General features: G+C 39.2%; 2 protein-coding genes across 2 annotated transcripts in view; one reads left to right on the top strand and one right to left on the bottom strand.

Annotated features, from left to right (window-relative positions):
* The window catches only part of hadhb (hydroxyacyl-CoA dehydrogenase trifunctional multienzyme complex subunit beta), a 13,925-nt gene extending 605 nt beyond the window's left edge, over window positions 1-13,320 (bottom strand). Inside the window, exons 1-15 of the mRNA XM_083535123.1 lie at window positions 13,177-13,320; window positions 10,570-10,637; window positions 8,569-8,610; window positions 8,123-8,213; window positions 7,037-7,081; window positions 6,831-6,930; window positions 6,611-6,698; window positions 6,316-6,503; window positions 5,874-6,054; window positions 5,661-5,782; window positions 5,380-5,459; window positions 4,188-4,235; window positions 3,810-3,897; window positions 2,817-2,891; window positions 2,549-2,713 (exon numbers count right to left, since the gene is read on the bottom strand). Coding sequence (XP_083391249.1) covers window positions 2,549-2,713; window positions 2,817-2,891; window positions 3,810-3,897; window positions 4,188-4,235; window positions 5,380-5,459; window positions 5,661-5,782; window positions 5,874-6,054; window positions 6,316-6,503; window positions 6,611-6,698; window positions 6,831-6,930; window positions 7,037-7,081; window positions 8,123-8,213; window positions 8,569-8,610; window positions 10,570-10,636 — 1,380 coding nt within the window. The 5' untranslated portion in view covers window position 10,637; window positions 13,177-13,320. The remainder of the gene's footprint in view (window positions 1-2,548; window positions 2,714-2,816; window positions 2,892-3,809; window positions 3,898-4,187; window positions 4,236-5,379; window positions 5,460-5,660; window positions 5,783-5,873; window positions 6,055-6,315; window positions 6,504-6,610; window positions 6,699-6,830; window positions 6,931-7,036; window positions 7,082-8,122; window positions 8,214-8,568; window positions 8,611-10,569; window positions 10,638-13,176) is intronic.
* The window catches only part of LOC310722600 (uncharacterized protein), a 1,041,764-nt gene that overhangs the window by 412,482 nt on the left and 615,862 nt on the right, over window positions 1-13,420 (top strand). The window lies entirely within an intron of this gene.

The following is a 13,420-nucleotide window of genomic DNA, read 5'->3' on the forward strand; positions in this document are numbered from 1 at the left end:
ACATGAAATCGCTATAATACTAAACATTACATTAGAAATAAAATAGAAAATTAAATGCAATTCAAACACATTTAATTGGATTTACATTTAACGTGGAACTTCAAACAAATAATTTCTAGTTATTAACGCAATTATAAGAACGTGTGCGTGTGTGTGTGTGTGTGTGTGTGTAATAATTAGGGCAGCAAAGGGACGGAAACTTTCCCAAAACTTTCCATGGGAAATTCGTCTGGGGAATTTTTGGAAATATTCCAAGTTGGAGTTTACAGTAATAAGAAATAGAATTAGGAATGTATATAAACTGTATCATATACAAACAGAAATATAAACATGTAGTTTGGGAAGAAGCAGACATGCCTGCAAAATAATGCAGATAAAAACAAAACAAAAAAAAGACAAATCGCTGACACACAGCACAAGGAAGTCTGGAACATAAATGTATGTAATATTCACGTAATTTACGGGAATATTCAGCAAGATGGGACATTTTTTCCTGACATTATTTTGTTGTGCAGGATTGTAGAAATGATGCGTGTGGTGTGTTATGGAGAAATGCACAGTGCGTGTAGGGGGCGTGGCCTCAGTGACCCTGCAGTAAGTGTGTGCTGTGCATGTGATTGATGAACGTGCAGGTAGAAACTCAAATGGAATTCCATCAAATCTGGTTGTTTTAAACAATATTATCATCTGATATTTTTTTGCTTTCAACTTCATGTAAGTTCCCTGATACAGGTCAACCTGCAATTTGGTAAATTCCCAATTTATTCCCATTAGGAAAATTCATGGAATTTTGCAAGCCTAGTAATAATGCTATTATATAAAGTTTATATATATATATATATATATATATATATATATATATATATATATACATATACACACACATACAGTGAGGAAAATAAGTATTTGAACACCCTGCTATTTTGCAAGTTCTCCCACTTAGAAATCATGGAGGGGTCTGAAATTGTCATCGTAGGTGCATGTCCACTGTGAGAGACATAATCTAAAAAAAAAAATCCAGAAATCACAATATATGATTTTTAAACTATTTATTTGTATGATACAGCTGCAAATAAGTATTTGAACACCTGTCTATCAGCTAGAATTCTGACCCTCAAAGACCTGTTAGTCTGCCTTTAAAATGTCCACCTCCACTACATTTATTATCCTAAAATAGATGCACCTGTTTGAGGTCATTAGCTGCATAAAGACACCTGTCCACCCCATACAATCAGTAAGAATCCAACTACTAACATGGCCAAGACCAAAGAGCTGTCCAAAGACACTAGAGACAAAATTGTTCACCTCCACAAGGCTGGAAAGGGCTACGGGGAAATTGCCAAGCAGCTTGGTGAAAAAAGGTCCACTGTTGGAGCAATCATTAGAAAATGGAAGAAGCTAAACATGACTGTCAATTTCCCTCGGACTGGGGCTCCATGCAAGATCTCACCTCGTGGGGTCTCAATGATCCTAAGGAAGGTGAGAAATCAACCCAGAACTACACGGGAGGAGCTGGTCAATGACCTGAAAAGAGCTGGGACCACCGTTTCCAAGGTTACTGTTGGTAATACACTAAGACGTCATGGTTTGAAATCATGCATGGCACGGAAGGTTCACCTGCTTAAACCAGCACGTCAAGGCACGTCTTAAGTTTGCCAATGACCATTTGGATGATCCAGAGGAGTCATGGGAGAAAGTCATGTGGTCAGTTGCGACCAAAATAGAACTTTTGGGTCATAATTCCACTAAACGTGTTTGGAGGAAGAAGAATGATGAGTACCATCCCAAGAACACCATCCCTACTGTGAAGCATGGGGGTGGTAGCATCATGCTTTGGGGGTGTTTTTCTGCACATGGGACAGGGCGACTGCACTGTATTAAGGAGAGGATGACCGGGGCCATGTATTGCGAGATTTTGGGGAACAACCTCCTTCCCTCAGTTAGAGCATTGAAGATGGGTCAAGGCTGGGTCTTCCAACATGACAATGACCCGAAGCACACAGCCAGGATAACCAAGGAGTGGCTCTGTAAGAAGCATATCAAGGTTCTGGCGTGGCCTAGCCAGTCTCCAGACCTAAACCCAATAGAGAATCTTTGGAGGGAGCTCAAACTTCGTGTTTCTCAGCGACAGGCCAGAAACCTGACTGATCTAGAGACGATCTGTGTGGAGGAGTGGGCCAAAATCCCTCCTTCAGTGTGTTCAAACCTGGTGATAAACTACAGGAAACGTTTGACCTCAAACAAAGGCTACTGTACCAAATATTAACATTGACTTTCTCAGGTGTTCAAATACTTATTTGCAGCTGTATCATACAAATAAATAGTTAATAAATCATACATTGTGATTTCTGGATTTTTTTTTTTAGATTATGTCTCTCACAGTGGACATGCACCTACGATGACAATTTCAGACCCCTCATTGATTTCTAAGTGGGAGAACTTGCAAAATAGCAGGGTGTTCAAATACTTATTTTCCTCACTGTGTATATATAATGTGTATATATGTATGTATGTATGTATGTATGTATGTATGTGTGTGCGCTGTTACCTGTCCCCCTGCAGCACACGCTGCCACCAGCCCGTACTGCCCCCCCTCCTTCTTGAGCCGGTGTGCTACCGCGGTAACCAGGCGACATCCGGTGGCTCCAAACGGGTGTCCGATGGACAGCGAACCACCCCACAAGTTAAACTTCTCCATGGGAGGGGGACCCACCTGGAGCACAAGGGTTTACACAATTAACACTTGTAATAAACAACAACCAACACACACACACACACACACACACACACACACACACACACACACACACACACACCTTGGCTTTCCTTCCCATGTAGTTCTGAGCAAACCAATCAGAGTCCATCGCCTTCATGTTAGCCAGGATCTGACACTGAAACAACATATAATAAATAATGTCACGTGTTACACGGTCACACAGGCCACCCCCCCAAACCAAGACAATAATCAGCACCAATTTAAACTTACTTTTGTTCAGGTATGTGTGCGAGTACAAAAAAATATTTTGTGCATACAGAAAGAATGACATATGAAGCAAGAAAGAGAGAGAGTGATTGGTAAAGAAATAAAGAAGGGATTACTAAACATAGACAGAAATAACAAACTGAAATAAAAGAATGAAAAAGCAAGAAAATGACAGTTAAATAAAGAATGACAAAAAAAGAGAGAGAGAAAAAAAAAACAGAAATAGGGTTAGAGGGGAGAAAAAAAAACAAAAAAAAAAAACAGCTAAACAATTAGAACAAAAAGCCGAAATAGGTAAATGAATGAAAAAAGTAAAAATACTAAAAAACATCAAAAAGGGAAAACAAAAAACCACAAAGAGCTGAAATAAATAAAATAAAAAAAACTAAAAAAAAAAACCAGATTAAATAAAAAGAATCAGACAGGTAAAGGGGAAAAGAAATAAAAAGAAAGATTTGAGGTAGAGACAACATATTACAGCAAGAAAGCATGAAAGTATAAAAGAGGAAAAAAGTAAAGAAGTAAAGAAAGAACAGAAAAAAGACTGAATAGAATTAGAAAAAAAAAAGAAAAACAGCTAAACAATTAGAACAAAAAGCCAAAATAGGTAAATGAATGGAAAAAAAATGACTGAGAAAAACAGAAATAAAAGTTCAAATAAGTAAATAAATAATAATAATAAAAAATAAAAAAAAATACTAAAGAAAGAACAGCCAAAGAAACAAGTGAAATGAAGTTGAGAAAAAAAAAAGAGGAGAAAGAAGAGGTCTGGGGGAGGGGTTACAGGGGTGTGTGAATGAGTGTATAAGGCAGTGAACACACTCACAGCGAAAGCCTCGTGGAACTCGAACACATCGATGTCAGCCAGCGTGAGGCCGCTCTTTTCCAGGACCTTTGGCATGGCATACGTTGGACTAAAACAAACAAACAGGTTCTCTTTAACACGGTTATCGATGTGTTTACATCACGTTCTTTCTATTTGACTGGAAACCTTCAGTAGTCAAAAGCAACAAATGTGAAAAAGAAAAACGGCTTCGTTTTCTGTGAGTGAAGAAGCGCGGCGTACAACAACGTACGTATTTTAACGCGAACAAAACCTCCGCTTCACATACGCCACCACAAGCCCAAACAAATACATAAATACGAATAAAAAAGAAAGGAGAAGAAAGGCAGGAGCGGAGAAAAGAAGGCAGCTGTCACTCACCCAAGCAGGAGCTGGTCTTTAGGGTCCTGAGACACGAACACAAAATCTCTAAAATAAACAAAAGAATTTTAATAAAAACTCGAAGAGAAATTAGTTTTAACCTCACTGATTTTTTCATACACCTCAATACGATCTGCTTTAACTGTTCACGCACCTCAATACGATCTGCTTTAACTGTTCACGCACCTCAATACGATCTGCTTTAACTGTTCACGCACCTCAATACGATCTGCTTTAACTGTTCACGCACCTCAATACGATCTGCTTTAACTGTTCACGCACCTCAATACGATCTGCTTTAACTGTTCACGCACCTCAATACGATCTGCTTTAACTGTTCACGCACCTCAATACGATCTGCTTTAACTGTTCACGCACCTCAATACGATCTGCTTTAACTGTTCACGCACCTCAATACGATCTGCTTTAACTGTTCACGCACCTCAATACGATCTGCTTTAACTGTTCACGCACCTCAATACGATCTGCTTTAACTGTTCACGCACCTCAATACGATCTGCTTTAACTGTTCACACACAACATGAACAAAAGTTTGTGGACACCTGACTATGTGCTTTTTTTTTTTTTTTTTACATCCTATTCCACACTCAGTCCCCACTGTCTGTCCTAATTACCTCCAGATAACAACCTCCAGCAACACATGCATAGAGAGAGAAAAAAAAAAGATTGGCAGGTAAAAAAAATATAAAAAAGGATTTACAAAAAGACAAACAGAAGCAAAAAAAAACCTAAACAAATAAAAAAAAAAAAGTAAATGTGTGACAGGTAAATAAATAAAACAGGAATTATGAAAAAGACAAACAGAAATAAAGAATTAAAAAAAGCAAATAAAGTAAAAAGAAAAATTTTACAAAAAAGAAAACAAAAACAAAGAAAGAAAGAAAGAAAAAGAATTATGAAAAAGGAAAAAAAAACATTTAAAATCAAAATAAGAAAGAAAGACAAATAGACAGAGACAATGTGTGAAAGGTACAGAAATGAAAAATTATAATAAAAAGGAGAAAGAAATGCAATGAAAAATTATTAAAAGGAAAGAATAAGAAATTGAAAGAATTCCAACAGAATAAAAGAGAAAAAAAAAAGTTTTTTTTGTTTTGCTTGTACATTTGTTTTGCACATTTCTACACAAGAGTTGTACAGAGTTGTGTAGTTGGTTTTGATTAGTGTATACCTGAGGAAAGCTTTGGGCTTGTAACCCATAGACAGAGCTTTTTCTTCAGACATGATGAGCACTGCAGAGGCACCGTCAGTCTACACACACACACACACACACACACACACACACACACACACACACACACACACACACACACACACACACACACACACACACACTTTAGGTGGGATCAGAGGTAAGCAGAGATCACGTGTGTGTGTGTGTGTGTGTGTGTGTGTGTGTGTGTGTGTGTGTGTGTGTGTGTGTGTGGTGTGGTGTGGTGTGGTGTAACAGACCAGGTAGGAGGAGTTGGCGGCGGTGACGGTGCCGTGTGGTTTGACGAAGGCGGGCTTCAGTTTGCTCATCTGCTCCAGACTGCTGGGGCGAATACCGTTGTCCTTGGTGACGATGTCCTTCCCTGTGTAAACACATCGTCTTGTTATAAACACCCTGTGTGTGTGTGTGTGTGTGTGTGTGTGTGTGTGTGCGTGTGTGGATGCCCATCATACCTGGCACTTTAAAGCTGATGATGTCACTCAGCAGCCCCTCGTCCTGAGCTTTCTTCGCCAGAGAATGAGAGCGTATGGCAAACTCGTCCTGCTCCTGCCGAGACACGGAGAACGCGGCGGCCAGGCGGTCTGCAGAGTGGCCCATCGTCTCCGACGTGGAGAACTCCTCTACGGCAGGGAGCTAGAGAGAGGGAGAGCGAGAAAAAGAGAGAGAATTGAGATGGTATGAGATTACGTTTACAGCACTTTAGCAAAGAATTGAAAGAAAGAGACCAAAAGAGAGAGACAGAGAAAGAGAAAGAGAGAGAGAGAGAGAGAGAGAGAGAGAGAGAGAGAGAGAGAGAGAGAGAGAGAGAGAGAGCGAGAGAGAAGGAGGAAGGGGATAGGAAAAGAGAGAAGGAAAAAAAAGAAGGCAATGAAAAAATGCAGGCAGGATGAGTACCTCAGGTGCGAGGTGAGCGAGCCGGATGGAGCCGAGCAGAGACAGACGTGCACCCAGAGTCTTGGCCTTGTTCAAAGAGAGCATGGTCTTCCTCATCTTACGGCTGTGACGGATCGGGATGTCCGACATGAACTCCACCCCCCCGGCCACCACCGCATCACACTGACCAGCGGCGATCAGACCCACAGCTACGGGCGCACACACACAAAACACACACGCGACACCAGTGTGTCATGTGAAGGGGTGGTGACAGAGTGCTTGGCCCCCAGATTGTGTGTGTGTGTGTGTGTGTTACCTGTAGTCATGGCTTGATTGGAAGAGATGCAGGCCATAGAGACAGTGTGAGCAGGAATCCTATCAGAGAATCCAGCACCCAGAGCAGCCTAAAACACACACACACACACACACACACACACACACACACACACACACACACACACACACACACACACACACAGGTGAGATATTCTTATCTGTATGTAGTTGTATTTCAGTGCTTAGTGCTGAACACTGACTTCTCGGGCCACGTTGCTGGTCTTCACTTCCTGGATGACGGTTCCATAGACAATGTAATCCACTGCGTCTTTAGGGATTTCGGTTCTCATTAGTAAGCCACTGCAACACCACACACACACACACACACACACACACACACAGAGTAAAGTCATGGGATGTAAGATGACTCAAATTTCCTTTCTTCTTGTAGCTTTAACAGACTTACTGTAAAGCTCCTCTGGCCAGATCGTGGGGCATCAGATCCGAATATCTAAAAAAAAATAAAAAAAACAAAAAAATAATAATAATAATAATTAAAAAAATACAAAAATGTACAAAATAAATAATTAAAAAGAGCAAAACAAAACCTTAACTCCAGTGGTGTAAATATTTGAGTAGAAGAATTAGAGTATCAAAGGAGCTTTACTCGATCTCTGATTCTCTGTTCTATTTACTTCACTATAATTAAATTGATTACTGTTATTAACTACATTTGAAGTCGTTAAGGCTCGATGCTCCTCTACACACAATCTGCTGCAACTTTTAAACACCGCAGGCCTCGTTTTCAGTCATAAAAATGGCTTGAATACATATTTTCGGAAGTCATATGAGGCCACAGGTTATATTTTTTTCTGTCTCGTTTCCTTTCTCATCTTTTATGAGAAAACTTTTTTTACGTCGGATTTTGAGAAAACATTATTACAATGCATAGCTTCTTAAAACGTCCGCTTTTGTTGAAGCTAAATAAAAATGATCTTCATCCTCTGAATGCTAACGCTTCGTCAACTCTGCGACGTGACACCGTCATTTTATTTGTTAAGTGAATCTTTTTTGAAAGATTGCTTTATTACATTGTCATTTTTTTTCTTTGTATTATTCTGCCGTGTTCAGATCAGCTACTCGAACACTTTTACTCGCATCATATTGGTGAATTTTAACTCTTAATAGAGTAGGAAGGGATTTAAAGGTATATTTAAATGTTCAGTTCCTTCCTGCATTCTCAGTGCAATCAGTTTTTTTTTGCTCACACTAGGGGGCGACAAACTGCTCGTGTCTTTTGTGATCCTTTTTTTCCCCTTCTGTTTTCTTTTAAGGAAATTTCTGGTAGGAACTACGAGGTGCATCGAAGGAACATCTGACCACATGACTGTCTGAGGAACAGTTCGAGCTGATCGTTCAGATAGGTTGCTAATTTTTTATGAGCTAGTTAATGTTTTAAAAGACTTTCTTCAACTTTGAATCCTGGATACAGGAAGTAAATCAGAGTATTCCACCAGCGCGCGCGCACGCACACACACACACACACACTTACGTAGTACCAGACAGGAGGAATGGTGTACGAACTCCATCGACCAGGACGATGTTCTTCACCCCAGGCTTGGCCAGAGTCTTTTTACTTTTCGCTGATAATTAAACAAAAAGAAAGAGTGAATTAAACCATGTGATAACAGTCACATGATTATTTTTTTTTACTTTTCAATACCATATGGACAAAGGTTTGTGGACACCTGACCATAGGATTGGTAGGTGCTTCTCTTTTTAACCCCATTCCACATTTAGTCTCCATTTCCTCTTCTGGGAAGATGTTGCACTAGATTTGTGGAGATCTTTATTACAGTAACCTGATTCCTGAACAATTGTGTACCTCCCAATCTGTGGTTTCAGTTTGGTTAAGAATCACATATGGCTGTAAAGAGTCAGGTGTCCCAATACTTTTGTCCATATACAAATATGTCCATGTGGATGTTTTTTTTTCACCTTGTGCCTGTAGTGATGCAGATGTTCCAAGAGGCCTTGAGGCTGTAAAACAAGAAAGAAATGAGAAGTTTTAAAGGTTGAGGTGTTTGGACTTCCGATTTTCCTAATTTATTTATTTATTTATTTTTTTTGCATGTTTTCACACTTTAATGTTTCAGATCCTCAAACTAATTTAAATATTAGTAGAAGAGAACACAAGTGAACACAACATGCAGTTTTTAAATGAAGGTTTTTATTATTGAGGGAAAACAAAATCCAAAACTACATGGTCCTGTGTGAAAAAGTGTTTTCCCCCTAAACCTAATAACTGCTTGGGTCACCCTTAGCAGCAACAACTGCAATCAAGCGTTTGTGAGGAATGCGCTGTGCGCTGTGGAGGAATTTTGCTCCACTCATCTATGCAGAATAGTTGTAATTAGAGGGTTTTCGAGCACAAACCACCTTTTTAAGGTCATGCCACAGCATCTCAATAGAATTCAGATCAGGACTTTGACTAGGTCACTCCAAAATCTTGATTTTGTTTTTCTTCAGCCATTCAGAGGTGGACTTGGTGTGTTTTGGATCAGAACCCAAGTTCGCTTCAGCTTAAGGTCAGGAACAGATGGCTGGACATTCTCCTTCAGAATATTTTGGTAAATAGCAGAATTCATCGTTCCATTTATCACAGCAAATCTTCCAGGTCCTGAAGCAGCAAAACAGCTCCAGACCATCACACTACCACCACCATATTTTACCCTCGGTATGATGTTCTTTTTCTGAAATGCGGTGTTACTTTTACGCCAGAGGTAATGGGACAACACAAAACGTTCAACTTTTATCTCGTCAGTCCACAGAGTATTTTCCCAAGTCTTGGGGATCATCAAGATGATTTCTGGCAAAACTGAGACAAGCCTTTGTGTTCTTTTTGCTCAGCAGCGGTTTTGGTCTTGGAACTCTGTCATGCAGGCCATTTTTGCCCAGTCTCTTTCTTATGGTGGAGACATGAACACTGAAGAAAGTGAGGCCTGCAGTTCTTTGGATGTTATTGTGGGGTCTTTTGTGACCTCTTGGATGAGTCTTGAGGTAATTTTGGTTGGCCGGCCACTCCTGGGAAGTATGTGATTTTTGATCTAATCTACAAAAATGACTTTAGGGTTGCACAAGTGCACTTAAGGAGGAGAAGGAGAGGAGGAAGATGTGGAGGAGAGTGGAGGTTCAGGTTGGTACTATGACTGGTAAAAGGAGAGCGGAAGCTGATATGATGGAGAGGAGAAAGGTAGATAATGTTGTGGAGACCAAGTGGAAAGGAAGTAAGACCAGGAACATTGAAGGTGTTTAAACTGTTCTATCATGGTGTGGATGGAAAGAGAAATGGTGTAGGGTAAAAAGAGTTACTGATAGGGTGATGATCGTGAAGCTGGAAGTTGAAGGGATGGATGATGATAAATGTCATCAGTGCTTATGCTCCACAAGTGGACTGTGAGATGGAGGAGAAATTCTAGAGTGAGTTGGATGAAGTGGTAGAAGGTGATCCTAGGAATTTAATGTGCATGTAGGTGAAGGGAACAGAGGGAATGAGGTGGTGATGGGTAGGCATGGCTTTAAGAAAAGGAATGTAAAAGGGCAGATGGTGAACACGTATTTTAAGAAGAAGGAGGATCATAGGGTGACGTATACGAGTGGAGAAGGTGCACACAGGTGGACTATGTTCCATGTAGGAGATGCCACATGAAAAACTGTAAGGTGGCTGAGGAAGTACTAGAATATAAACCCTGCTGGATTTTTTCACACTAATCTATCAGAAGTTACTGTTACTCTTACAACTGGTTTGATAAACACAAGGTTATGAAGTCCTGTGTGCTGAAAAATGCTCATCTACTCTTCTGATTTGAATTGCGGTCAAACATAGTCGGTGCCGTTCTGTGACTCCTGGATCAGGGGTTCAGAGTGTTGTCTGGTACCAGAGACACATGGTTTAAAAAGAGTGTCGGTATCTCAGTACGAGGACACTGAGCTGCTTACCAAAGTGAAGAGCCCTGGAACAGTTCACCGGGCAGCTCCTCAGAGAATTCATCAACATGGACGCCATTCTGGAACACAAACACCCGGCTTTATTAGATAAACGATTTGTGAAGAACTTGATCCTGCCAGGTTTATTTCCTGGACCGAAACGGGTTCCTAATGCACATTAGTTTTGTGTTTGTTGAATATTTACTATTGTAAGGAAGGTTATCTCCTGGAAGGACCAAATGTGAGGTGTCAGTAAAAACACGGCACAGGATTCAGAACAGTTGAACTTTATGGGTTTATGAATTTGACTGTGTGTGGTGTGATAATTGTTGTCATCTGCTACACGATGTAGTACGTCGGCTACTGCTGTTTTCTGACGATTTAAGCACACGTTGATCGGTGCACTGTGATGTCACAGAGGGAACTTATCACGAATTGCACTGTGAATCTTCCTCTAGTGGTGAAACGTGGAAATACAACTGAAGGGCAACACTTTCCTACACTGTAACATACAAACATTTTGATTATTTGCAGGCATGAAAAAGAAAAAGAAACTGATATCTATTTTTGCCACTCAACATACATCTCCAGAAGTACACAGAGCTGTGGAAGCCAAAAGTCTTCAAACACAGCAAAATTAAAGCAAAACGTCTTCCAAAATGTTTCAAATTTTTTTTTTTTTTTTTCCGTTTAAACTCTACCGAAAGCATTTGACAAAAGAAGGCCATGGTGTAGCAGCTTCAGAAAGAGCAGAATAAAGAGCATCAGAAGTGCCATTACACACTTTGCACCAAACGGGAGAGCACGAGTTCTTGGTCATAAGGAAACGTTGACAAAGAAATTTACAAAAAGAAATAGTAATCATGTGGTTTTGTAAAGGAACATGTGGCTGAAATGCGTTTCTCTGGTGTATGGAGATCTAGGGTTAACCCTAACCCCTTCGGGTTAGGTTGGGGGTGTAACTCTGCATTAGTCTGGGCTACTTCAGTCCTGTCAGATTCCTTACTAAGATACAAGGTTATTGAATTTCTTTTGTTGCTGTTATTTTGTCTCTAAAAACCAAGAGCAAATTAGGCTTTACTGTAAACTTGTTTTTATTTTTAATTGTATTCAATAAAAATATTATATACAGCAGTGATGTCGTGACCAGTGCCCTGATTCAAGATTCTAAATAGTAAATTACTTTGTCATTTAAAAAAGAAAGTAAACCCCTTTGATAAATCTAAACTGAACCCCAGGTATAACCCTGAACCCCCCGGTATAACCCTAAACCCCAGGTATAACCCTGAACCCCCCGGTATAACCCTAAACCCCAGGTATAACCCTAAACCCCTAATATAACCCTAAACCCCTAATTTAACTATGAACCTGTGACCCCAAGGTATAACCCTGAACCCCAGGTACAACCCTGAACCCCAGGTATAACCCTGAACCCCAGGTATAACCCTGAACCCCCACGGTATAACCCTAAACCCCACGGTACAACCCTAAACCCCAGGTACAACCCTAAACCCCAGGTACAACCCTAAACCCCAGGTACAACCCTAAACCCCTAGTATAACCCTGAACCTGTGACCCCAAGGTATAACCCCAAACCACTGGTATAACCAACCATTAGTCTGTTTTTAAAATCAAAATAAAATTTTATTTGTCACATATACATACATACAGGGTACGACATGCAGTAAAATGATTTTTAAGACGGTCCGGCATGAGGGAATAAAATGGGGTGAAAAATAAATAAATAAAACAAAGAAAAAAAGGCAGATAAATAAAGTATAAAAACTATATAAAAATAAGAATATATAAAGATATAAAAATAAAAAATAAATGCTTAAGGCAGTGAGCAGTTAAACAGTAAACAACAGTAAACAATTTAAGCTTGTTTTTTGATTGTCCATTTGTTATTTCATTCCTGTCAGTTTGTTTTTGACTGGGATTCAGCAACAGATCAGCTCGTAACCAGTCTCACATTTTGCAACACTATGTTCTCTATGTTGCAAATTTATTACATTATTTGTATATTTTTTTACTAATTTGTCTATACTTTGGTTTATTTGCATATAAATCTTCACCTTAATAATCTTTGCAATACTAAAAGAAAAAGCACAATAAATACTACTCGGATGTATATAAAGTGTTTATCTCCAGCAAAGCAAAGACTTTGCATGCAATAATAAATTATTATTATTATTCGTATTTATAATAAAACCTAAACTTTCTATGTGGGACTTTTCACCCCGTGACCTTTCACCTACATTCAATCACAAGGGCTAGGTGATGGAAATAAACCTGGCGCTCGTGCTCAAAGTCACGACCATCATACTGCAATCATTTACTCATATATATATATATATATATATATATATATATATATATATATATATATATATACATATAATAAAAAAAGATTAAAATGTTTAAAAATATAAGAACAATAAATAAATAAATAAATAAATACACTGCAAAAGAAAATGCGTATTGCTAAGCTAACGCGGATGCGCAGTGAATGAGATAAGCGAGACGTGCGAACGTGGTATATTTATTCTAAAATAAATATAATTTTCTTAAATTATTAAATTGCATTTTATTTAATTTTTTTAAAGAGAAAGTAGTTACCTGAGAAATGGATTTCAGGTCGAGTCAGCGCCGGGTTACTCTTCCTGAGTCTGCGCGACAGTTGACTACAGTATAAAAGGACCCCTGAACATACGGGTCTTAGGAGCCCGAAATAATGCCTGACTAAAATATAGTTACACGTTGATTTAAAAAACAAGTAAACACGTTAAAATCAGAAGAATAACCGTGAATTATGATTAACAAGGTTTAATAGAGTGTCACGGCGCATATAAAAGAGGATTGT

This window comes from Silurus aristotelis (assembly GCF_946808225.1).
Source record: "Silurus aristotelis genome assembly, chromosome: 29".
NCBI classification, from domain to species: Eukaryota; Metazoa; Chordata; class Actinopteri; order Siluriformes; family Siluridae; genus Silurus; species Silurus aristotelis.